This window comes from Delphinapterus leucas, chromosome 13 (genome assembly GCF_059928025.1).
Source record: "Delphinapterus leucas isolate spDelLeu-1000000601 "Yukka" chromosome 13, BTC_Dleu_Yukka2, whole genome shotgun sequence".
NCBI lineage: Eukaryota > Metazoa > Chordata > Mammalia > Artiodactyla > Monodontidae > Delphinapterus > Delphinapterus leucas.
The window spans coordinates 16,062,543-16,088,766 of NC_143141.1; the positions used below are offsets into that span (position 1 = coordinate 16,062,543).

Consider the following 26,224-nt stretch of genomic DNA (forward strand, 5'->3'; position numbering starts at 1 on the left):
ATAGGGGTTTAAATAGGGAACGTGGCTCTCCGTCCAAGAAGTGGTCAGGTCGTCACATCTGGTCCATCCTCCCCAATTGCAGTAGAAGACTGGAAACTTATACTCCGGCGTGAGTAAAACAGTCTCTAGACTGATGGATGCTAAGCGCATTTGAGGGTGGATCACCGTACTGAAAACAGTGGGATGACCTGAATGTGTGCATAAAAGATAATGAGATCACCTAACCATCTTTCCCTACTTAGCTTCCAGAATAGTAGCATAGGATGTCCTACCGTCTCAATTTTCCTGGAACTGTAGGTGTTCCCAGAATGGAGACTTGCAGTTTTAAAACTGGGACAGTCTTGATCAAATGAGGATGGGTTAGTCGCCCTAGCCTCAAAACATTGGCAGTTAGACCCTTCTGTGCAGGAGACTGGGAGAATCTTCTCTGGGGAATCTGACCAGCCCAAGGGGAACAATCTGAATGTGTGAATGGCAGAGGTTCTAAAACTAAGTGGTCCAGCCAGGTCAACCTTGTAGAGATTCTCATTGAAGAAGCTCCACCTGGGTGCGTGGAGGTTCCAGTAGTGTTTTTAGATCCTCTCTCTCAAAAATAAGCAGACAACTAAGAATTACTAGGCAATTCAAGGAAAGACTCACACAAAAGACAGATACTAAAACATTCAAACAGGATAAACAACTTGAGAGGTAAGAATGTGATTCAAGTTGGGATGATCAGAGACTTTCTCTTAGATTTCAAAAAGTGGATCTGGGAGGGAGAATCCTCTCTTCCTCACTAGTCATGGTGGTTTTAGAATGTGTCTGGAGCTCCTGGAAGACCTGTTCTCTTCTGTAAAGGGAAGACCACAGTTGGCCCCATAGAGATGCATTAATGGGAAATGGACTCAGTCTAGAGTCCCCATGGCTTTTCATGCCAAGATCCATTACCTCTAAAACTATTTGTGTTTTCCAAAGTTTGGTTGTGTGAGCCAAAAAATGCCAACACTTTTTCAAAAAGGCATAAGTTTGAACAGATTTTTGTCATTTGAAACCAACTTGTTCTGGTATGCCTCATGAATGACATTGCCTCTTCTACATGTCTGCCTTTTAAATCCATACTCTATATCCAGAAAGTTTTTAAGTCAGCTTTTTCCCCTGTTTAAAATAGGGATTGCCCAACTCATGGAGGTAAAAATACATGAGATTTCAATGAGCATTGGGTGCTTTCAGCAGACCCAACACACACTAACTTTTCTTGGCCTCTCACAATGGCATCCTCCCCAAAATAAAATCTAGACGAATATGTTTGAAATACAAATATCTGGGCATAAAGCAAAGATGAAGAAAAGAAAGAAAAATCCTCTGCATTAACTAGCAGCAGTAGCCTTCCATGCAGTAGGGAGGAAAAAGACTGTATCCATTAGCGTTGTGTTCGATATCAAGTAACAGAACACCCAATTAACAGTGGCTTAATTAAACAGGGTTGTTGGTGTTTTTATGATTCTCTTGGCCTTTTCATTATGATGGCAATAGGGTTGTTGCAGTCCCAGCCATCGTGTCATTCAAGCGAGAAATAAGGGAATAAGGTCAAAGGATATATTTGCCTCTTTATAGCAGAAAAGCAAAAGCTCTCCCAGAAGCCTCTACAACAGATTAGATTTCTCCTTATGTCTCATTGGCCAGAATAGGATCCAAAGGTTACATCTAGCTGAAAGGAAGGCTGAAAAGGTAGGGAACAGCATTATCATAAATGACTAGGAACCATCATGATCCATTACCTAGGGCTAGACACATATGCCTACCACCACCCCCCCAATTAAGGCTCTATTGACCAAGAAGGATAGGCAAAAAGATGCTGTGTGGGAAAGTATGCCCGGCACAGGAACCAAAGTAAGCAGGTTACGATGTTAAAAATACAGCTGAAACTAGAAGTCTCACACATTGCTGATGGGACTCCAAAAAGGTACAGTCACTTTGAAAAATAGTTTGGCAGGTTTTTACATGTCTAAATGGATTTCACAGATGTGATTAAGGATCTTGAGATGGAGGGAGACTATCCTGGATTATCCAGATGGGCCCGATGTAATCGTAAGCATCCTTATAAGAGGGAGGCAGGAGAATTAAAGAAAAAGAAGTGAGATGAAGGAGGCAGAGGTTGGAGTGATGCACTTTGAAGATGAGGGAAGGGTCCATGAGCCCAGGAATGTGGGCGGCCTCTAGAAGTTGGAAAAGAAAATGATTCTCTTCTAGAGCCTCTAGTAGGGATGCAGCGGTACCAACACCTTGGTGTTAGACTTCTGACCATGTAGTTCAAGAGTCAACCATGTAAATATAAAAAGTAGCTCCTGTCCTATGACTAGTTGGGGAAGGCAGACTAAGCTTTTAAGAACTATTTAAATAACTAATTGTAATCATCTGAATTATTTTCTTAGGACAAGTTTCTTTTCATGTCTAAGAATGAAGTACCCAATTTATATTCCCGAATCTGAGTATAAAAGCGGGCTGGTGTCTTTAGAGTATGTCAATGAACATAGAACACAAGAGACAGAACCCTTTAAAAAGACAGCTTTGACCCATACAAATATCCCACGGGGTCATGATGTCCTAGAGTAGGGTGTCTGTCTCCAGAGATGTACTTTCCTCTCTTTACAGCTTTCCTTATAGACAGGGACTGGGTACCAGGTCCAAAGAGTGTTGTCAGCAACTCAGCAACAGGCTGGCAGTGCTGACTTTGTTCCCTTGCTGACCTGGGAAAGGGGTCCAGTCCTTGCTCTCTGGCTGCTTCTTTCAGTGGGACCCAAATCACGTTTGTGAAAGTCTAGCAGGAATTCATCAAGGGCAGACCCTGAAGGCCTCTAATCTATACCCAGCATCATTACCATCATTTGGTGAGTGTCGGCAAGAGCTTGGGATTTAGCAACAAATCTTTCCTATGTTGTCTATGGCTGTAATGCAGGAAATAAACTTTGGTTCTGTCTCCTTCATTTAAAGATCAGAGGCGACGGCTCATTGGTGTTGCAGGAATTACTTTTTGTCATCCAGGGATACAATCTGAGCCAGACGCTGTGTGGCTATGGGGCACTGAACAACACTGTAGTTTCTCAAGCTGGCAGGGATAAGCTGGGTTTTCATTCATTCATTTTCCAGCCCAACCCTTGCCACTTATAATTTGGATGCTGGAATTTGAGGCATTCAGATAATATGATCATAACCTACATTTACAGAGCACCTTCTATTATTGTCCACATTTGATCCTCAAAATAGTTCTGGACAACAGGAGGGGCAGGAATGCATGTTGCCATTTGAGAGATGGGGAAATTTAATACATAAAGTAGTTGTGCCTTTAAAAGTCTTAATCAGTACCAGGACCAAAATCCCGGGTCTCCTGACTTCCAGACCATATCCTCCACTTCTGTCCATGGTGATCAAGTCATAAAGAGAAGTAAATACCTGGGTGACGCTAAACGTCAGACCTGTGGCCTGGCTGTTCTCTGGTGCCCCCAGCTGGAGGCCTCTCAGTATCAGGAAGCCTCGTTTGCTCACCATCATGGGCTGGTCCAGACCCACAGGCGATCCTGAACCAATATTTGTTGAGTGAACAAGCGATTCATTGGTTCTAATCATTAAATTCCTTCTTAACCACTGGCTCCAGGGAACACTGCAGATAGTTTTGTAGAGCAGGTTTCCTTTAGTATCTTTGTCTCCTGTCTGTTCAATGTTTTGTTCTTCTACTGCCTTTGCAGTGAAAGGAAACTCCTCCTTTCTTGACATGGGAAAGGCAAACAGTCAGGCAAACCTGGAAGATAGCTGAGTCTGTACCGGTAATAAAGGAGGCAGGCCAGTTAGCTATTAACCAGCAGACAAGATAATTCAGCTCCTTATCAAGCTCTAGGCACCTCCCTTTGGAGGCAGTTTCCTGACTTTTTCCAGCCCCAGGTGGAAAAGCAGATTAGGGCCTTGGGCAATCACAGTGTCCATTTGCTCTCCCACCCCTCCCCCAGCTACATCCAGGTGGCAGCAGGTCAGAATAAACAGCAGGTAGCTTGAGGTGGATGGAGGACGGCACAGATTGGCAGGAAGTCTGTGGGCTGAAGGGTGAGTGAAGCTGGAAAGGGGCAGACAGACTCAGGAGTTGATGATGGGGATGGGCTTTTTATATTTTCCCAGAACTTCGAATTTACTTTGGCACCATTTAAGTCTTGTTCCCCACTGGTGGCCCCTCAAGGCATTGGGATCCTTATATTTTATGATTAAAGCAGAGGTACAAAATGGTGGAAAATGTTAAGCTATGTTTGAGAAAGAAGTAGTGTAAGGATGTGTGTAGGATAAACTAATATCACAGAAGACTTCAGAGATAAGTATTAGTAGCCATTAAAATAAAATGTTTTCCACCTTATCTCACAAAGTTAATATCATTGTATAAAGTCACAGTTTTAACCTCTTTTTTAAAACTTAGTATCTCACAAGCATTTATCCTATGGTGATGGAGCATTTTTGAACATGAAGACACATGAGTCTGTGAACCAGGAAGTGGCACCTCATCAAATACTGAATCTGCTAGTGCCTTGATCTCGGACTTCCCAGCCTCCCGAACTGTGAGAAGTAAATTTCTCTTGTTTATAAGCCACGCTGTCTATGGTATTCTTTTATAGCAGCCTGAATGGACTAAGACACCACCCTACTCCAGTCAAACACCATGGAAAAAACATGACCCCAGCCCCACGCCTGTCAACACAGGTCAAGTGGGTAGCCTAAACTTCCATCCTTGCTCAAGGTGCCCCCATCCTCAAAGAAGACCTGTGGGGAGTTGGCACTTCCATCCCTACTCATAAATAATAAAGCTCTCCCGCAAGGGTATCAGTGGAGGCCACGTGGGATGCTGAACTTCCACCCCCACCCAGCAGTAATGAGGCACCCTTCCTCCTTTCTTCCTGGGTGGTGTCAGAGTTGGCCAAATGGGAAGCAGAACTTTCACCATCATTCAATATAACAAGGCATCCTCCACCTCCTGAATGATCATTGCATTTCCTATAAATCTATCATTCTTAAAAAAAACCCCCAAACTAAAAACTTTGTTTTCTTTCTCATCTTCTCATGGTTATGCTAGGTGATTATATATATTCTAAACATGGGGGGCAGGGTGGAGGGGGCGGATAAAAACAGAGAGAACCACCCAACATGACTGAGCTCATTTCTAATTGTTTCCCAATTGGTAAATAGTGTGAAACACTGTCTCTTTGCAACATTCTCTTATTCTGTCAATACCTGCTGGCAGGGCTGGCATGTATGTAACAGGCATTCAGAGGATAAGCAATTGTGAACTCCTAAGTACTACTGGCCAAAAGCAGGGAGTCGCCAAATGCCAGGGCTACATGAGGATCAACTGCGGAGCTTTTTAAAAATACAAATTCCTGAGATGCTTCCCTTGGGAGGTTCTGATTGCTTAGATCCCGCAGAAGCATCACTGAGCCAATGCTGCAGTGGTTCCTACTGGCTCCAACTGTTGCTCTGACTCAGCGCTGAGCCTAGGTGTTAAGGGATGTGGGTGATAATCTTTGATCTGTTTCATTCTAAATATATGACCTAGGGCGTGTCATTTTTCTTTTCTCTCATTAGTATATTGGTTTTGATGACAGAGGGGTTTTGCTTCCCCTGTTTTGGGATTAATTATCGGAGTAAAATAAAATGCAAGAAAGACCTGGAGTTAAATAAAACGTGCTGCCCTCCCTGCCATCTCCCACTTGTGTGACACCTGGGTTTTTAACTGCCTCCTTCTGGGGGCCTGAGTCCTGCTGGCAGGAAAGCAAGCCAGGGAGGCTTGGAAAGTCTCCCAGGCCCCCTCTACAGAAATTGTGCTCAGAACACTATGATTGCCTCTGACAATGAGAACAAACTGATTGCAAAACCTGGAGTGTCATTCAGAGCCACGTCTGCCGGGCCCTGATAAGTGAGGTTCAAGTCTGCCTCAAGGAGCTATCTCCTGAATAGTGGTAGTGGTGAAAACAGAGCTGTGAATCTGGGGTTGCTGCCTCTCATGAGTGAGATGGTGAGTACTGGGCTTGACAGAGCCCAGGTTGGTTTACAGGTCTGGGAAAACAACCTGCTCTCAACTCCTCACTTGAGGTGATGCTATTCAGTAGCTTGATACATTAAGTGTCTGTCTGGTTCTATTTCACTTTCAGGAAGATCCAAAACTTTTGGCCATCTATTTTACCTGAAGGCATTCCTTAAATGTCGGTTCCAATACCAACAGGTGAACTAACATTGACCAAGGACCTTCCACGTGCCAGGAAGTGTGCAATGTACTTTTTGTGTGCATTGTTCTTTCTATTCCTTATAATAACCCTGTGAGGTAGGTGTTATGATCCATATTTTATATATAGTTATAAAAAGTATATGGTTCGTGAAAGCCATACAAGAGGGATACTCTCTGGAGATTAAATCTGTGAAGGTGTATGTGTCTGTGTGTTGGAGGGAGGTTCCCTCTTCTTTAGGAAAAGAAATTGTCACCTATGTCACAGGAAATCCCCTGGGATCCTTTGAAAACAGCTGGGACAGAGATCTGAGCTCCAGGTGAGACAGTCTGGGACCTGGGACCTGGGACCCTTTGCTACGGTGTTTGCACCTGGACAAATGTATCTGCAAGCAACAAAATACAAAGAAACTATAAGGGACTAAAAATAACTGTGTGCATACGCAGTTGGGGCAAATATGGACAATAAGATACAAAAAGACCAAAAAAACCCCCCCAACTGACACTTCTGAAGAGCTGGGAGCAAAAGCAGGGTACTGTGCATGTTCCCTGCACACACACCATCAAAGGGGTGGGCAAATCACCTAAGCCACCCCTCTGGCCTGACCCCTGGACCCGCCCCTACCCTCACCCATATAAGGAACCAGCTCTCCCTTCCTCAGTGAGCCAGAAAGCAAGCGAACATGTTATTTGTTCTCACTACCCCCTGTTGCAGGAGGGGCCCCAATAAAGACTTGCCTGAATTTCTGGTCTGGCCTCTGATAAATTTCTATTGATTAAGGAGGCCAAGAACCCTGTTTGGTAACATGGGTTTTCTGATGGTGAAGTCCATGTATATTCTGTTCCATATATTTGTGAGCTGTGTCCCTTTCACCAGCACTGGGTGGACAAGCAGAGGATATTTTCTTTTGTTTTTCAATTTAAATATTGTCTCTTTCCTATTTACCATTTCGTCCTGTGTCTCTTAGGGCTAAATTCATAGGGAATCATTTTTAAGGAAAGATACCATGTTAATTGTTACTAATTAAGCATTTGAAAGTCATAGGCTAAAATTACAAAGTAGGCGTAAGCAGAGATATTGGGGTTGGTGCGTGACTTTAGGGCCTTGAGCCATGATAGCAGGACACAGATTCCAGGGCACAGAGTCACTTCTGTGGCCTTGCCTCTGCCAGGGATGCTTGCTGCCCACCTCTGCCCACCCCACTGATATCTGCCCCTACAAGTGCATGCGTCTTTCCAATCAGTTAGTCCCAATGCGCTTGCTAGAGGAACCAAGATGGAAGCATTCTCTCAGTGAAGGATTTTATTGGAGTTGTGAGGAGGTAAGTTTGGAGTGAGACAAGTCCTCATGACTTATTTGAGTTATGCCTGAAGGATATGCCCTGGATTTTTCAGTTAAATGAGCCTGTGATAATAATGGGTAACATTTACTGAGTGTTTACTGTCTACTATTCTCTTTTCTTAGTGTTTTACATGGAATATCTCATTTCATCCACACGACAACCCTACTTATAAGTGAGGAAACTGAGGCACAGATACTTCCAAGTGACATATAAAACTGGGGATTATCCAGCAGGGCAATAAAACTTGAGGGGGAGGGGGTTCAAAACTTTGGAGTTACTTTTTCTGCTGGGTAGAAACAATTTGCATCTCCGCCAGACAAAAATCTATAAGCTAACATAGAGTGTCACAGAGTCTGGGTCCTAACCACATCATTTCATCCATAAAAACCTAAACTATTGATTATTCTTTCTGGTTAGAAAAGTAATGTGTTAACCTTGGAAGGTATTTGGAAGATATTGAAAAGAATAAATCCCAAAGTAGAAATTATCTGTGAAAGGTAATATAATGAACAAGTATATTACCTTTGTATGAAACATGAAGCAAAGCTAAATATAGGTTCATCCTTCTAGAGAATGAAGTAACAATCTGGTGGGCATGTTAGACAATGTTCCAGAATGGAATTGGAAGGGTGTGCATCCTCTTGGGTACATGCAGAGCCTTTCAACTTCTGTCAGGTGATACCATTCTTCAAAGCCCAACACTCTCACTCATTTCACAGATATATAAAGCCTGAGTGAAAAGGCCATTTTCAGAGACTTGGGCTATGAAAATGCTGCATACAGATGAGTGATGAGCCTGAGCCAGAGCCTCCATGACCTGGTAGCCTTTGGAGTCGTTTTCTGTGGAATCCTTTGTCTTCCAAGAATATGGGTAATTCTCCTCCAGGTTGGGGTCCTCTCTCAGGCTATAACCAGCTTCCCAAGAGCTCTCTTCTTTCCTCTGCAAGGCCTCAGGGCCTTGCTTTTCTCTCCTTTTAGTACTAGTTCTTGCAGGCTCTTCTTGCCCCTCCACTAGGCTGCAGAGTAGGGCACAATGTTACGTCTTGAGCTACATCCTAGATTCTCAAGGAAACTTGCTCTTTCTTTGTGTCTTGGATTTTCATCTACTACAAAAAAAATAAATAAATAAGAAAGTAAACACAGACACACATGTACAGACATACACACACACATATTTATATACACATATATATGCATACACACATACACATACATATGGAGAAAGAGACAGAGAGAAAGAGAGAAAACTTTTAAAGATGTTTTCTTGATGAAGACAGAAAGTTATCCTAGAAGAATCAGAGAGTTGTGAGAAAACAGCTTTCCCAGCTATAATTCCAGAAATTCTCAACATGAATCACTCATTTGTGTGAAGATATTGGCGATCTTTGTTAAAACGCGAACGTATAATTTGGGAGGGACTATCTATTAAACTAGGCCATAGTCCTAGAGTATCTAATCCCTAGGAGACAGCATTGCTCCGCTTCTCAAGGCGATGAGAAACCTTGTGATGGAATGGCTGGCCCAGTGCTGGATAGTACAGGAGAGTGCTGGTTATCTTGGGAAAAGGAAAGGAGTCCCCCTTCAGTAGGAGATGGTCACAGAGTGGGCAAAGGAGTGACACCCAAACCAAGCTGTCTTCTTTATGGTTTTGTTGAGGATCCTTGCTTTTTCACTGGGCTTTCTCCTGGAAGGGACATCTGGGCGATGATGGGCCACCCAGATGCCCCTTCAGTGGAGGACGTGCTGACCCCCTCTTACTGGGAGTGCTGTCGGTAGAGAGACTTCAGCTGTCTCCCCGGCCACCATCGCCCTTTTGAGAATTTCCTGGATCCACGATCATGCCCCTCCCAGGGCTGCTCACACGTGGTGATGATGCATGTGGTGGGTATAGAGGCCTGACCATCTTGCCCAGTTCAGGGCAGTTCTGAAGTGCACTGGCCAAGACTGGCATTGGGCCTGCACTGCAGCTGGACCTCTCCCTCTCTGCCCAGTCTTTCTCTCTTCTCTTCCCTTCCATAAGACATGGTCCCCAGGATACTCTTGCACAGGGTATTCAGAGTCTCCTTCCTAGGGGACCAAATTTGCAACAGGGCTCAAGCACGGGGAAAAGAAATTATATTTGGAAACCATTTCTTCTAAAGAAGAGGTCAAAGCTCTTGACATTTCTGTAAGTGTACAATGCAGATGAAACCTCCCCTTCAGAGGTGCTATAACCCTTCAAGGAACTATAACAGGCTTTGAGGAGGGTCCTGTGAGTGCATGTCAGAAAGTTCTTTGTCCTCATTCTTAGGCAAAGGCAGCTGAGCTAGCTGTACCAGTCCCTGCAAGGAGAGAGGGGAAAGAGCCTGCCTTTGCTCACATCAGCCAGTGATGTTAGCTGGTTATTTCTTAAAATTGTGCTGTGTGATTATGTCCCTTTTTGAAGCTGTACTTGAGAGAAAAATAATCCCCAGCCCTTCTCCCAATTTTCCAAAAGCTGAAGCTTTCTCTGAGGCTAAGGGTTTCTGATTTGTGTCTCCCATAAACAAGACCAGGGATACAAGCTCCCTATTCTCAACATTGTTTTATGAAAGGATTAGTGATACTTACAATGGGACCTGAGGGTTTAGGCTGGCTCATCAGCCCCAGAGGCACTAGCTTCTCTTGGCTACAATACAGTTCTGAGTGTACATTTATCACTAGAGATAAAGCAGTCATTTTTCCCTTTAGAGGGTAGTTTTCTTTCCAGGAAGAAGTTGGCAGAATTGGGACTAGATGCAATGTTTTGAATGTCTGGGTCTCCCCAAAATTCATATGTTGAAACCTTAAACTCCAGTGTGATGGTATTAGGAGGTGGGGGCCTTTGGGAAGTGATTAGGTCACAAGGATGATACTCTCATGAATGGGATTAGTGCCCTCATAGAGGGGACTCCAGAGAGCTCTCTCATCCTCTTACTGCCATGTGAGGCTATAAGAACTGGGTGGTGGGGAGACAAGTGGAAGGAAGATTTATTACTATATAAATTTTTGTACCTTTTGAATTTTGATCCATGGGGATAAATAACCTATTTTAAAAATGAATAATGATAAGTCCCATTCAATCCAATTTTAAACTTCAATAGTATACCTAATTCAAAGCTCCTTCCCCCCTTACAGGTCTGGCATGATCTATGGCTCCCCAATCTGCAGCTAAAAGGAGTAAGTTCTCTTTTCTTCTCTTTTTACTCCTCCTCCCCTTTACTCCCTTGCTCTTGGCCTGCAGGGGTGGGGTGATGTTTGGATAAAATCTCTTTGATGGCACTATTTGTGGTTCTATCTTGAGGGTCCACATGCTCTAGGTTTCTGGCTTTTTGTGGATTTTTCAATAGCTCCTCTCCTCCTTCCCTGACTAGGGAACTCCATCTGCATAGTATCCTGATGTGAGTTGTGTGCTCTTTGGCTGACCTCTTGTAACTCCCTCTGTGCCCTCCTGCTCCAGGTGGTGAGGGTCTTCCATGGTCTTTTATTCTAGAGTTCATTGTCTCAGCAGATGATCCTCTTAGGGGGAAGCTCAGCTTTCTTTCCTAACATCCATTTCAGCCACAGGAATATTACACACCTTGCCACACCAAATACTGCCCTGCCTGTCAATGAAGGCTGCTCCACCAGCCTCCTGCCTAGAGTTCTCCAGGCAGGAAGCAGACAATAATCTCTGGGTTAGGTCGGCCATCCAAACTCAAGTTTTTTGAGCATTCTTTGACCTGATCTACTCTAGGGCACAATGGTGGGCTCATAAATTTCTTCAAGGAGTTAGCCTGGGATTTAATGTCTGTTATTTTTGGTTGTTGTGGTTGTTAGGAGCCCTTTCCTACCAACTTGCCTGGAAGTGGGAAAAAAGAATATTAAACTGACAACTCATGACTCAGAAGAACTCCCTTTCGATAACTACCTTAAATGTAAATGGATTAAATGCTCCAACAAAAAGACAGACTATCTGAATGGATAAAAAAACAAGACGTATATATATGCTGTCTACAAGAGACCCACTTCAGACCTAGGGACACGTACAGACTGACAGGGGATGGAAAAACATATTCCATGCAAATGCAAAACATATTCCATGCAAATGCAAATGGAAATCAAAAGAAAGCTGGGGTAGCAATTCTCATATCAGACAAAATAGACTTTAAAACAAAGACTATTACAAGAGACAAAGAAGAACACTATATAATGATCAAGGGATCAATCCAAGAAGAAGATATAAAAATTGTAAATATTTATGCACCCAACATAGGAGCACCTCAATACATAAGGCAACTGCTAACAGCCATAAAAGAGGAAATCGACAGTAACACAATAATAGTGGGGGGGCTTCCCTGGTGGCACAGTGGTTGAGAGTCCGCCTGCCGATGCAGGGGACATGGGTTCGTGCCCCGGTCCGGGAAGATCCCACAGCCATAAAAGGAAAAATCGACAGTAACACAGTCATAGTAGGGGACTTTAACACCGCACTTTCACCAATGGACAGATCATTCAAAATGAAAATAAATAAGGAAACACAAGCTTTAAATGATACATTAAACAAGATAGACTTAATTGATATTTATAAGACATCCCATGCAAAAACAAGAGAATACACATTCTTCTCAAGTACTCATGGAGCATTCTCCAGGATAGATCATATCTTGGGTCACAAATCAAGACTTGCTAAACTTAAGAAAATTGAAATCATATGAAGTATCTTTTCTGACCACAATGCTATGAGACTAGATATCAATTACAGGACAAAATCTGTAAGAAATACAAACACATGGAGGCTAAACAACACACTACTTAATAACCTAGAGATCACTGAAGAAATCAAAGAGGAAATCAAAAAATACCTAGAAACAAATGACAATGAAAACACGACTACCCAAAATCTATGGGATGCAGCAAAAGCCGTTCTAAGAGGGAAGTTTATAGCAATACAATCCTACCTTAAAGAACAAGAAACATCTCAAATAAACAACCTAACCTTACACTTAAAGCAATTAGAGAAAGAAGAACAAAAATACCCCAAAGTTAGCAGAAGGAAAGAAATGATAAAGATCAGATCAGAAATAAATGAAAAAGAAATGAAGGCAATGATAGCAAAGATCAATAAAACTAAAAGCTGGTTCTTTGAGAAGATAAACAAAATTGATAAACCATTAGCCAGAATTATCAAGAAAAAAAGGGAGAAGACTCAAATCAATAGAATTAGAAATGAAAAAGGAGAAGTAACAACGGACACAGCAGAAATACAAAGGATCATGAAAATTTACTACAAGCAACTATATGCCACTAAAATGGACAACCTGGAAGAAATGGACAAATTCTTAGAAATGCACAACCTTCCAAGACTGAACCAGGAAGAAATAGAAAATATGAACAAACCAATCACAAACACTGAAATTGAAAATGTGATTAAAAATCTTCCAACAAACAAAAGCCCAGGAACAGATGGCTTCACAGGCGAATTCTATCAAACATTTACAGAAGAGCTAACACCTATCCTTCTCAAACTCTTCCAAAATATAGCAGAGGGAGGAACACTCCCAAACTCATTCTATGAGGCCACCATCACTTTGTGACACAAAGGTATCACAAAGAAAGAAAACTACAGGCCAATAACACTGATGAACATAGATGCAAAAATCCTCAACAAAATACGAGCAAAAAGAATCCAACAGCACATTAAAACGGATCATACACTATGATCAAGTGGGGTTTATGCCAGGAATGCAAGGATTCTTCAATATATGCAAATCAATCAACGTGATACACCATATCAACAGACTGAAGAATAAAAAGCACATGATGATCTCAATAGATGCAGAAAAAGCTTTTGACAACATTTAAGACCCATTTATGAAAAAATCTCTCCAGAAGTGGGCATAGAGGGAACCACCTCAATATATACAACATTTGGCCATATATGACAAACCCACAGCAAACATCATTCTCAATGGTGAAAAACTAAAAGCATTTCCTCTAAGATCAGGAACAAGACAAGGGTGTCCACTGTTGCCATTATTATTCAACATAGTTTTGGAAGTCCTAGCCACAGCAATCAGAGAAGAAAAAGAAATAAAAGGAATCCAATAGGAAAAAAAGAAGTAAAGCAGTCACTGTTTGCAGATGACATGATACTATACGTAGAGAATCCTAAAGATGCTACCAGAAAACTACTAGAGCTAATCAATGAATTTGGTAAAGTAGCAGGATACAAAATTAATGCACAGAAATCTCTTGCATTCCTATACACTAATGATGAAAAATCTGAAAGTGAAATTAAGAAAACACTCCCATTTACCATTGCAACAAAAAGATTAACATATCTAGGAATAAACCTACCTAGGAAGACAAAAGACCTCTATACAGAAAATTATAAGACACTGATGAAAGAAATTAAAGATGACACAAAAAGATGGAGAGATATACCGTGTTCTTGGACTGGAAGAATCAACATTGTGAAAATGACTCTACTACCCAAAGCAATCTACAGATTCAATGCAATCCCTATCAAACTACCACTGAAATTTGTCACAGAACTAGAACAAAAAATTTCACAATTTGTATGGAAACACAAAGGATCCCGAATAGCCAAAGCAATCTTGAGAAAGAAAAACGGAGCTAGAGGAATCAGGCTCGCTGACTTCAGACTATACTACAAAGCTACAGTAAACAAGACAGTATGGTACTGGCACAAAAACAGAAATATAGATCAATGGAACAGGATAGAAAGCCCAGAGATAAACCCACACACATATGGTCACCTTATCTTTGATAAAGGAGGCAAAAATATACAGTGGAGAAAAGACAGCCTCTTCAATAAGTGGTGCTGGGAAAACTGGACAGCTACATGTAAAAGTATGAAATTAGAACACTCCCTAACACCATACTAAAAAATAAACTCAAAATGGGTTAAAGACCTAAATGTAAGGTCAGACACCATCAAACTCTTAGAGGAAAACATAGGCAGAACACTGTATGACATAAATCACAGCAAGATCCTTTTTGACCCACCTCCTGGAGAAATGGAAATAAAAACAAAAAGAAACAAATGGGACCAAACGAAACATAAAAGCTTTTGCACAGCAAAGGAAACCATATAAACAAGATGAAAAGACAACACTCAGAATGGGAGAAAATATTGGCAAATGAAACAAATAACAAAGGATTAACCTCCAAAACATACAAGCAACTCATGCAGCTCAATATCACAAAAACAAACAACCCAATCCAAAAATGGGCAGAAGACCTAAATAGACATTTCTCCAAGGAAGATATACAGATTGCCAACAAACGCATAAAAGAATGCTCAACATCATTAATCATTACAGAAATTCAAATCAAAACTCCAGTGAGATATCATCTCACACCGGTTAGAATGTCCATCATCAAAAAATCTACAAACAATAAATGCTGGAGAGGGTGTGGAGAAAAGGGAACCCTCTTGCACTGTTGGTGGGAATGTAAATTGATACAGCCACTATGGAGAACAGTATGGAGGTTCCTTAAAAAACTAAAAATAGAACTACAATACGACCCAGCAATCCCACTACAGGGCATATACCCTGAGAAAGCCATAATTCAAAAAGAGTCATGTACCAAAATATTCATTGCAGCTCTATTTACAATAGCCAGGACATGGAAGCAACCTAGGTGTCCATCAACAGATGAATGGATAAAGAAGATGTGGCACATATATACAATGGAATATTACTCAGCCATAAAAGGAACAAAACTGAGTTATTTGTAGTGAGGTGGATGGACCTAGAGATTGTCATACAGAGTGAAGTAAGTCAGAAAGGGAAAAACAAATACCGTATGCTAACATATATATGGAATCTAAAAGAAAAAAAAAAGAAAAAAAAATGTCAGAAGAACCTAGGGGCAAGAGGGGAATAAAGATGCAGACTACTAGAGAATGGACTTGAGGATATGGGGAGGGGGAAGTGTAAGCTGGGAGAAAGTGAGAGCGTGGCATGGACATATATGCAGTACCAAACATAAAATAGATAGCTAGTGGGAAGCAGCCGCATAGCACAGGGAGATCAGCTCGGTGCTTTGCGACCACCTAGAGTGGTGGGATAGGGAGGGTGGGAGGGAGATGCAAGAGGGAGGAGATATGGGGATATATGTATATGTATAGCTGATTCACTTCATTATAAAGCAGAAATTAAGACACCATTGTAAAGCAATTATACTCCAATAAAGATGTTAAAAAAAAAAAAGAAGTCTCTTATTCAATGAATTCCAGTCTTTTTCTTATTAGAGGTGCCAAGGAGTGAGAATGAGAACCCAAAGAGAAGTCTGGGCACCTCTTAAGGAAATTTGGAGAGAGGTAGCTCCTAGGCTCCTTTTCATAGGATGTGGAGGTAATTATGGCTTGTTGCCAAATGGAAATATCGTATTCCACATCTGGTTACTGACATCAGTAAAAACTTCAAAATATCATCCTGTCATGTGAAGAAGGAAGTTCTTATCTTTAATAGCTACTATTTATTGAATGCTTACAAGGTACTAAAAACTTTACATATTAATGCATTAACTGGTCATGATCCTATATGAGTTAGAGAGTTTCATCCCCATCTCAGTGAGAAAACCTGAGACCCAGAGGTCACATAGCCAGTGGCAGAGCTGGAATTTGAATCCAGACCTGTCTGACTCCAAAATCAATCTGCATATAAAGATAAATGGTATAGTTAGTGTCTCGTGCAATAGCCTCCCACCAATGAGCTATGGAATTGGGGTGGAGGTGTAGTTATTACAAGGGATTGAAATATCCTTAGGTCCATCAAACATTGTGTGTAGATTCTATACATAATGTATATGGTATTTCTTTTATATGTCAATTCAGTTCAATTCAATAAATACTGAGTTCTCTCTTTGTACCAGGCATTGTTCTAGGTGCTGATGATACCGTCAGTGTACAAAACAAACTAAAATCCTGGTCCTTGCGGAAGTAAAAATTCATTAAAATCATGCCAAAATTATATATTTTTTGTCATCATGCAGTTAATTAATGAAATGAAATAAAAAATATAACTATTATCATGTGAAACTCAGAAGAACACTGCTATTTAAAACAATTCTTCATACTGGACATATCTGGAAACCACTGAGAGTATTTAAATGATAGCGAGGACATGATCCCTTAGATGAGGGAGGGATTTTGTGCGCAGTCAAGTCCAAGCAGGGATGGCAGTATCTGGGTCATAGAGGAAATACTGGGCAATCTCCCTGAGTAATCCCACTCCTACACCACGTATCTCCGTGTAAATTATCATGACTAAAGTGAGTTAGAATCATAACTTCATTGATGATAACGATGAGGACTCTCAGAAGCATGGTTGGAGGCAGGGAGTTGGATTACTTTATCTCTTGTTAACCCTTTGACTCTAGAACTCTCGGAGGCTCCTTCTAAAGCTCTTAGAGAGGAGTGAACGTTTTGTTCAAACAAGGAGCGGTCACGCTTGACCTGTAACGTCAGTCCTCCAGGATCTCCAGGGAAGAGGCACTCACTCACTTAGTGCTAGCCGAAGGCTGCATGATAGCTTGTTTAACCAAAAGATCCATATTCCAAGAAGTTAGGTGCCAGGAAAGTAGCTTTTGGTCTTTCTCTTCACATCCTCATCTTCACTGCGCGAGTTCAGAGTCACTGTTCCCTTTGGTAATTCTTCCCGGTCCTCGCAAGGGTAGGGGGTGAGGAGTATGATCCTCTCTATATGGTAGACGGGGAAATGAAGAAAGGTCGGCACCTTGGCTTTGGAAGGGCCTTGGAAAGTTCTGCATTGCTCTTTGCACCTCGCCTCACTGTTTCCTCACTCCTTTTGACACCGCATCCCCTGGGTTTGACTCTCCCTTTTCTCCTTCTATTCCCTTCCCACAGGCCCCCGTTTAAACTACTAACAAATTGAGGCCATCGAACTACATTTCCCACAATACCCCGCGCCGGCCGGCCTCAGTGGGGTTTCCCTTGAGCTGCCGTTGTTATTAATGTTGAATCAAACCCACGCTTCCGGGGAAGAGACGAGCTATTGTCTACTTCTTCGTTAAGATGCCCTTTTTCTCCTCCACCTGCGAGAACCAGTGTTGGGTGAAGACATCTCTGCGGAGGGACATTCATTCCGGCGAACGCTCTGGCTACCCACTTCCTCCTCGCGCCTCGGCTCCTGTCGGGTTTCCAGGGGGCCTGGGAGTGTCATTGGTGGATGACCGCAGCCCTAGCTGCTGCCCCTGCTGCTGCGACCATGACTTCTGGCAGCAGCGGCCTCGCCGCCGCCCGCTTCCTGTCCCGCGCTTTCCTCCGTGAGTCCGGCCGGGGCTCTCTCCTCCAAGCCTCCGCGAGTTCCCGGCCCCCCGGGCCCGGCGTCCTAGTCTAGGACGCGGCTGGGCCCTCCGGGGCCGGACCTCGGCGGGGGTCCCAAGTCGGGGACCCTCTGGGATGGAGGGAGCTTTGCTGGATATGTGGGGCGGGGGCCTGGCTTAGGCAGCTGGCGGGCAGGGACCTTGAGTGGCTGAACCAGGATTCGGGTCTGGAGTCCTGCAGATCCGGGGGCACACCTTTGATCCCACGGTGATGAGTGGCGGCGGGATGGGGGCGGCATCTAGACAGGCTCTTTTGGGGCTTGAGAGGTGAGGTGGTCCAGGATGAACTAAGCTGGGAGGGTGAGTGGGTTGAGAGTAAGGGGGAGGTTATCAGTAGGAAATTGGAGGATGAGGCTGAGCCTTGAACAGGACTGTCGTACACTTTTAATTGTCTTTTCCGTAGACTGTAGGGTGAATCTCCAGAAGGGTGCACAGCCCAGAAAACTCCTAGAAGCTTAGGGTTGGCTGGGACCTTAACCAACTTATTTGTAATGTCTCCATCAGGCGGTGTGAATTCTTCAGTTCCTGAAAACTTAACACCCAAGGTTGCTAGTAACGCTGACTGCTGAAAATTCTTGCTGTGTTCAAAGTCTCTGTGTTTGTTAGGTAGGTTGTGTAGGAAAAGACTTTGGAACCAGCCACATCAGGGTTTGAAGTCTGGCTAGTCCTGTACAGTCTATGTAATAACTCTGGGGGATGTTTCTAAATCTATTTCTCAATTTCTGTTTCACGTACCTTGAAAACATTACCATATTTTAATGAATCTGAGACACCATCACTTGTAAGATGCACTGCTGTTTGGTCTACCACTAAAAGTGGGAAATGATTGCTAATTAAAATTGTGACACACCATTGGTTATCAGTTGCATCCAGATTTAAGAAATGTTTAAAAAACTGAAACAAATTTGCATCCTAGAAATGATGAAGTACAGGATGATCTGGGTTCACCATGCAGAATAAGTGAAACAATTTATATAAAGCACCTGGAATACGGTAGACACTCAACTGAAGTTAGTTTTCTTCTCTCTCCCTTTCTTCTGCTTTGCTTCTAATTCTACTGCTGCTACTGAATATTGGATGAGACTTAGTTCATTTCTTGAGAAGATTACATTTTAAAAGTGTACAATGATGACTGTACACTCTGTAGCTACACTTAGTTACCAGATCACTTGAGGACAAACCTTAGCAAGTAGGAAGAAGTTGGGTTTATTTGGGAAAGTTTTCTGGAGATTTTTATTATATAATTTAAAGGATAATTTAGTATGTTGTAGGCAGAAGGAGAAAAGGGATTTGTTATACCCATGTCTTTTTCTTCTGGGGTCTTGCTTGTCTGAATTTCTGAAAAATCCTTTGCTGTCTTAGGAGCAGAGTCTAGAGAAGAAAGAGTGTTTAAAAGATCAGGATCTTGAATCCACCCTTAGCGATACTTAACAGTCCTGTTCTCACATAGCTGGAACTTCTTTATTCCTAGACTCTCAGGATCCTGAGGGCTTAAGAGGTTATCTAGTTTAGCTTCTCTTGCTGGAGTGGCCTTGAATTATCCTAGTCACGTGATTACTCCGTCACTAATGGTTTGAGAGGTCTGAGACCTAAACCAAGGTATCTCTTATATTAGAGAGGTTACAAACTCTAGGGTTAATGTTTAAAAACCTTTAATCTCCCAAATCTTTTTCCCATGCCACATTTCTAAGCCCATTTCCACTCACACTAGAAAAACCGCAGCCACAACAGTATCACATTGCAAACTTCTTTTAAAGGCAGTCACAAATTATTTAGGCTCTGAGGTTAGTAATAGAACTAGAGTTGCTAGGGAGTTTTGTCCCCTTTATTCTCTTAAGTTTTAATTGTTGGTACATTTTGTGCTGAAGGTCTTGAGTGTTGCAATGTTGATTTGAGTTAGGAAGAAACCCCAAACACTTGTAGATGCTTTCCAGAGACCTGTTGGGGGCAGCTTAGAATATTTATCAATAGAAATTACTGAGCCAAAAAAAAAACAGTTCTTAGGAAAAAAGAGAAAGAACCCAGTTGAAGTGGGGAGAGAAAAAAAAATGAAAAATAAAGATTTCTTCCATGAGAAAGCTTAAGGATTTTATAAGCACCTTTGAAACTGAAATAGTGAAACTTTTCAAGAAGTATGAGGTAGTGCAAGGTTGCTTTAAACATAAGCCAGTAGTTCCTGTAAGTTGGATCTTTGAGAATAAATAGGGAACAAGAGCTAGTATTTTTTTATTTTTATTGAGGTATAATTGATGTAAAACATTATATTAGTTTTAGGTGTACAACCTAATATTTTGATATTTGTATATATTTTAATATCTCTCTGTCTATTGTGATATCTATCACCATACATAATTACACATTTTTATTTCTTGTGATGAGAACTTTTAAGATCTGCTCTCTTTTAGCTACTTTCAAATGTGCAATATAGTATTATTAACTATAGTCACCATGCTGTACATTACATCCTTATGACTTATTTTATAAGTGGAAGTTTGTACCTTTTGACCCCCTTTAGCCACTTGTCCCCTCCCCCTCAACTCTGGCACCACCAATCTGTTTTCTTTACATGTGAGCTCAGGTTTCTGTTTTTCTTTCTTTCTTTCTTTCTTTTTTTTTTAGATTCCACATATAAGTGAGATCATACAGTATTTGTCTTTCTCTGCCTGACTTATTTTACTTTGGGTAATGCCCCCAAGGTCCATGCGTGTTGTCACAAATGGCAAGATTTTCTCTTTTTATGGCTGAATAATGTTCCATATTGTGTGTCTGTGTGTGCATATTAATAAATATACCACGTTTTCTTTATCCATTCTATTGATGGACACTTAGGTTGTTTCCATATCTTGGCTATTGTAAATAGTGCTCCAATGAACGTGGGGCTTCTTTTCAAGTTAGGGTTTTCATTTCCTTCAGCTAAATACTTGGAAGTGGAATTGCTGGATCGTATGACAGTTTTATTTTTAGTATTTTGAGGAACCTCAGTACTGTTTTCCATAGTGACTGCACCAATAACATTCCTACTAAAGGCGTACAGGGGTTTCCTTTCTCCATATCCTCACCAACACTTGTTATTTCTTGTCTTTTTGATAATAGCCATTCTAACAGGTGTGAAGTGAAACCTCAGTGTGGTTTTGATTTGTGTTTCCCTGATGATTAGTGATGTTGAGCACCTCTTCATGTACCTGTTGGCCATCTGTATGTATTCTTTGGAAAAATGTCTATTCAAGAGCCAGTATTTTTTTTTTTTTTTTTTTTTTTGCGGTACGCGGGCCTCTCACTGTTGTGGCCTCTCCCGTTGCGGAGCACAGGCTCCGGACGCGCAGGCTCAGCGGCCATGGCTCACGGGCCTAGCCGCTCCGCGGCATGTGGGATCTTCCCGAACCGGGGCACGAACCCATGTCCCCTGCATCGGCAGGCAGACTCTCAACCACTGCGCCACCAGGGAAGCCCAAGAGCCAGTATTTTTGAACTTCAGAATTACGGTGTTTTGATGCCAAAAAGTGAACCTTGCATGCCAATTGGTCCCATACCTTTGTTTGGCAAAAGTGGCAAAAGGTCCCATACCTTTGTTTGGCAAAAATAAGCCCCAAAAGTTTCCTAGGCAATATCAGAATGGGTACTACAGCTCAGGTCTTCTGACTCTGCAGTGTCCTTTCTACTAAATACATGCTGGGTGATACTCTGAGCCTTCTTTTTTTTTTTTTTTTTTTGCGGTACACGGGCCTCCCACTGTTGTGGCCTCTCCCGTTGCAGAGCACAGGCTCCAGACGCTCAGGCTCAGCGGCCATGGCTCACAGGCCCAGCTGCTCCACGGCATGTGAGATCCTCCCGGACCGGGGCACGAACCCGTGTCCCCTGCGTCGGCAGGCGGACTCTCAACCACTGCGCCACCAGGGAAGCCCTGAGCCTTCTTTTTTTGAAGCTCTGATTTTTCTTTTTCTTTGGCAACCTCACTGGTTCGTTGAGAAGGTTACTACTCCGCTCAAAGGTGTCACCTGCCTTTTCCATGTGTTTGCCAAGCTGTGTAAGACTGTTTTTGGAATCCGGAAGACATTTAGAAGTGTAGCTTGGAAAAGGGGACCCTCAATAGTGATGTTTCTGATACCTAGTGTCTCTTGTCATTGCATCCAAGAACCAAATCTTTATTCCAGAAGTACAAAATGGCCTCGATCTAAATGTATCAATGTAGCCATGAGAAAGTGACTTGATTTTCTGACCTCAAACTTGTTTTTCCATAAAAGCTTAATTGAGGATGTTAAAAATAATTTCTCTAAGTATAGGGGAAGAATCTCATTTCACCAAAGGACAGGCATTTTGTTGCCATAGACCCACATTTTTGTACATTGTAACATTTCTAAAATTGGGATGTCTCTTATAATTGATGGTATCTTACAGTAAATTGGCAGCATTTTTTTCATACTGGTGCTTAATAGTGCTTCTTAAAATCAGTGGTGTTTTAGATTTGATGAAATATGGTACTTAGAGCCAGTTACACTTCATTTGTAAGTAAATACTGAATGAATATATAATTTCGCATCTGAACGGTGGATTGTTTGGGGTTTGGAAGTAAGTGGATGCTGAGCTACTCTGCTATACTTTAAGGTCCTGTAGGTAGGGACCCCAATAGCCTGCAGATTATATATGCATAATACATATGATTAATAAGCATACATTTGTTAAAATCAGGAACACATGCAGGAATAAATGAGTAACAAGGACATAGTTTGAGAGGGGAGTTGGAGGAGTATTTTCATCAACAGTCTCGGGTTACTGGTTAGGAGCACAGTACTGGTCACAGAATGCCATCTGCGGTTTGAGTCCCATCTGGGCAGGTGCTTTTTGGCCACAGCTTGCATCCACCCTGCAGCCATCTTGTAAATGATGTGGTTGCTCTCTGCAGGGGAGAGGACTCTGCATGTGGCTGACTGATACAAATTTCTCTCTCAGATTACTCAGTCCCTTTACTTCACAGCCTTTATTACAGTGGGCACTTTTGTGGTTTTGTGTTTCTTTGTTTAATGTTTAGTTGTCTTACAGGGCAGGAAGCTTCACATGGTCCTCAGTCCATCTTATTTACCCCTGAACCTCTTGTGTCTGGCAGACATCCTGGCACAGTGAACATCTCAAAGCAGTTTGGTCTTTTCATTCTATGTCAGTAATAAATAGCTAATAGTGAAATAGCTAATTATTATTCTGCATGCTCTATATATTATTAACTCATCTAATTCTCATATTGCCTGTGAGGTACACAATATTATTATCCCCGTTTTTACAATGAGGATGCACCTTTAAAAATGTTTTAGATGGTAAAAATTTACTAATATATGTGTACCTACTATATGTTATATGTAGACATGGATTAGTATATTTATATATAAACATGTATAGGATATGCATGAGACATAAAACACTTCTGATTGGACTTATGTGATTTTAAAATATGAATTATATATTCTCTCTTTTTAGGAAATGATTGACTTTTGTGCTTAGGTAGGATGTGAACCCAGTTTAGGGAGTGTACCAGACCCTTTGTTACCCAATTGACAGGTGTCATCTCATATCAACATCACAGCCTCCTTGTGAGCAGCTGTTATTCCACTTACTGAAGGGAAGACTAAGGCCAAGGGAGATCACAAGACCTGCCCTGTAAACTCAAGCCCAGGCCTATCTGGTTCCTGGGCTATGCTTTCAGCTGCTTGGGATGCAGTCCCGAGGTTAGGCTAGCTTATTTCTAAGAACCTGAAGAGAAAGCGACTCTACCCACATTCTCTGGAGATGACCCAAGGCCTTCACCACTGGGAAATTCTGCCTGGTGGCCGACTTCAGGCCTCTCTGCTGCCCTAATATTTAATTAACAATACTCATTTTCTTAATATTAGTGAAGTCAGATATCACATCATATGTCGATTTACCATTTATCTGTCACCAATTGTGTTTCTTGTTTATGGCCTTTGTCCATTTTCCTGTTCGGCTTTGGTCCCCTCCATCCTGTTGGCCCCTGGTGTTGCTCAGGTTGCTAAGGTTGTCCTCCTTGCCTGTTACGTGTTGTGAAACCACTCTTCTGGTCTGTCACTGCCTTGACCTGTGACTATATGCTGTGTTTTGCTTTAGGTTCTTTTCTTCTATAGTGAAATAGTCCATTCGTATTACATTACTGCTTCCTGGATTTCATTTGTTAAAAAAAAAAAAAAAGCTTAGCATGGAATTTGTACTACATTGATACAGCTTTGAGGATTGCTAGTAGCATTTAGGGCTGGACTCTTTGTATGAATTTTTGGGAAACCAATGATCTCTGCATGTACAAAAATAGACGTAGGTTTTGTTCCCCTCTTTCCTGGTAATGGGAGTTCAGGATGGACATTTTTCCAGTTCACACAGAAAGAGATGGAACTTCTGATATTTATATGTGTTTCTTCTCATAGATCCTATCTCTTGTCCTGAAATTCAGTCAAACATTTCCTGTGCACGTACTCCGTAAGGCACTGTACCGTATGCCATGGGAGGCACCAAGGTGTACAAGACATGGTCCTTACACTCATGGAATTTACAGTTAGAAGTTCTGAAAGTATTTAAATGAGACTTAAAATAATCTTGACAGAAAACTTAGCCTGAAATAATTTTACTTAGAAATAACGCAGTAAAGAGTGTAACAGAATGTGTGCACTCTTCGGTGGGCAGGTGTGGTGCTTGTGATTAGATACCGCATGAAAGTGTTCACAGTTTCCATTCTTCTTAATCTCAGATCCCCTACAAACCCCCCATTATATTCACAAGTCATGAATGTGATGTGAGGATTTAAAGATTCCTCACTGTGCAATGTTTTATTTAAATGTGAACTTATATGAATTAATGCAAGAGAAATTCTCAGGAGATTGAGTACATTGACTCTGATTGAAAGGTGAGAAATATTTATAAGATGGTTTGGCCACTAACGTATGTCCTGTGTTCAAGGCTTTTTTTTAGGAAATAGCATACTGTAGTTACTTGGTGGTTTTGTCACAGAGATCAGGTTTGTGTTTAAAACCAAAATATGATTGGACTTCTTTAAGCAGTGGACGGACAATTGAAGATTTGTACTTAAACCTCTTTACATTCTTCAGCAGAGGTAGAATAGGCTTTTTGTTCTTTTTGTTTTTTTAAATTAAGGCATTTGATTGATAATTTGGATGGAGAAGAAATCAAACAGGGAAAGAAAATGACCAGACTGACAGATTTAATATTTATAGCAGCTGGTAGTTTGCTAGGTTAGAGAGTGGTGGGATTGTGGGAGGGAAGGTGAAGCGGTGCAGAGGTGGAGATGAGGAGAGGCTGCTTTCGCTGGGGAGCCTCCAACCTGTGATTCTGGGCTTGGATTGTCTGTGGTGGGGAAGAATAAGGAAAATGACATAAGTGACTTAAAATTTGGTGAGTTTTACTTGGAGTATAAACATATTTTGCATTATTTCTGTCTGAATGGAAACAAATGGCAAAAGAGAAAGAATTTCCTTGATTCTCTGATGTCACCAATGGTAAGACTTATCATTGATTTGATAACAGTATTACCTTAAATAGGGCCACCAGTTGTTACCTGTGTCATGGTGGCATGGAGTGGCAGGTGTCTGGGGTCGTCCTCACAGCCATGGCAACTGGGAGAGTGTGCATGGGGTAAAGGGCCATAGATCGGGCAGATTCGTCTTCCAGTGTCTGGAATTAAAAAGGCATTTATGGTGATTATGGAGCACCGTGGCTTGCTGGGTGCCTCAGGTTTTTCTCTGGGTTTCGTAAGTGCTTGACTCTAGCATCCCCTCATTTCAGTACCAGTGTTACCTTGTCTGGCATTGTACAGGTTTCTTATTGGGGAAGAATGTGGTCAGGAATTTCATTTCCTTATCTTTGAACATGTATTTTGGGGTTGGCTCAAAGGTGATGGTAGTCTATTAGTTCTAGCTTACCTGAAGCCTAGGTATGGGCTCATACAGTAGATGGGAAGAGCACATGCACACACATATGCATGATAAATCTCCCAAGATCCATTTCACTAGATGCTGTAGAATGGCAGGGTCATTGCACAAGTTGACAAAAGGCCACAAGGCTGTCTGGTAGGTGAGCTGCTCTTCATCATACTTGGTGGATGTAGTTTTTATGAGCACCAGAGTTCTGGTGCTGTGAAGTCTTGAGCTCCATAGAGTTGACCCAGGACGTCTGGAGTAGGGGAGGGAATAGGAGAAGGTAGTGATAGGAGTTGTTCGGGTATTGAGACCATGTTTTATGAATGTAGACAGACCTGTGCTTTCTCAGGGTGACAGGGCCACTT

The 26,224-nt window shown here is 41.9% G+C and overlaps 1 protein-coding gene across 1 annotated transcript in view; it reads left to right on the forward strand.

Moving 5' to 3' along the window:
* Positions 1-17,686: 17,686 nt before the first annotated feature.
* SUCLG1 (succinate-CoA ligase GDP/ADP-forming subunit alpha) overlaps positions 17,687-26,224 on the forward strand; it is a 34,322-nt gene continuing 25,784 nt past the window's right edge. The window contains exon 1 of the mRNA XM_022556054.2: positions 17,687-17,871. Within this exon, the coding sequence (XP_022411762.1) occupies positions 17,775-17,871 (97 nt within the window). The 5' untranslated portion in view covers positions 17,687-17,774. The remainder of the gene's footprint in view (positions 17,872-26,224) is intronic.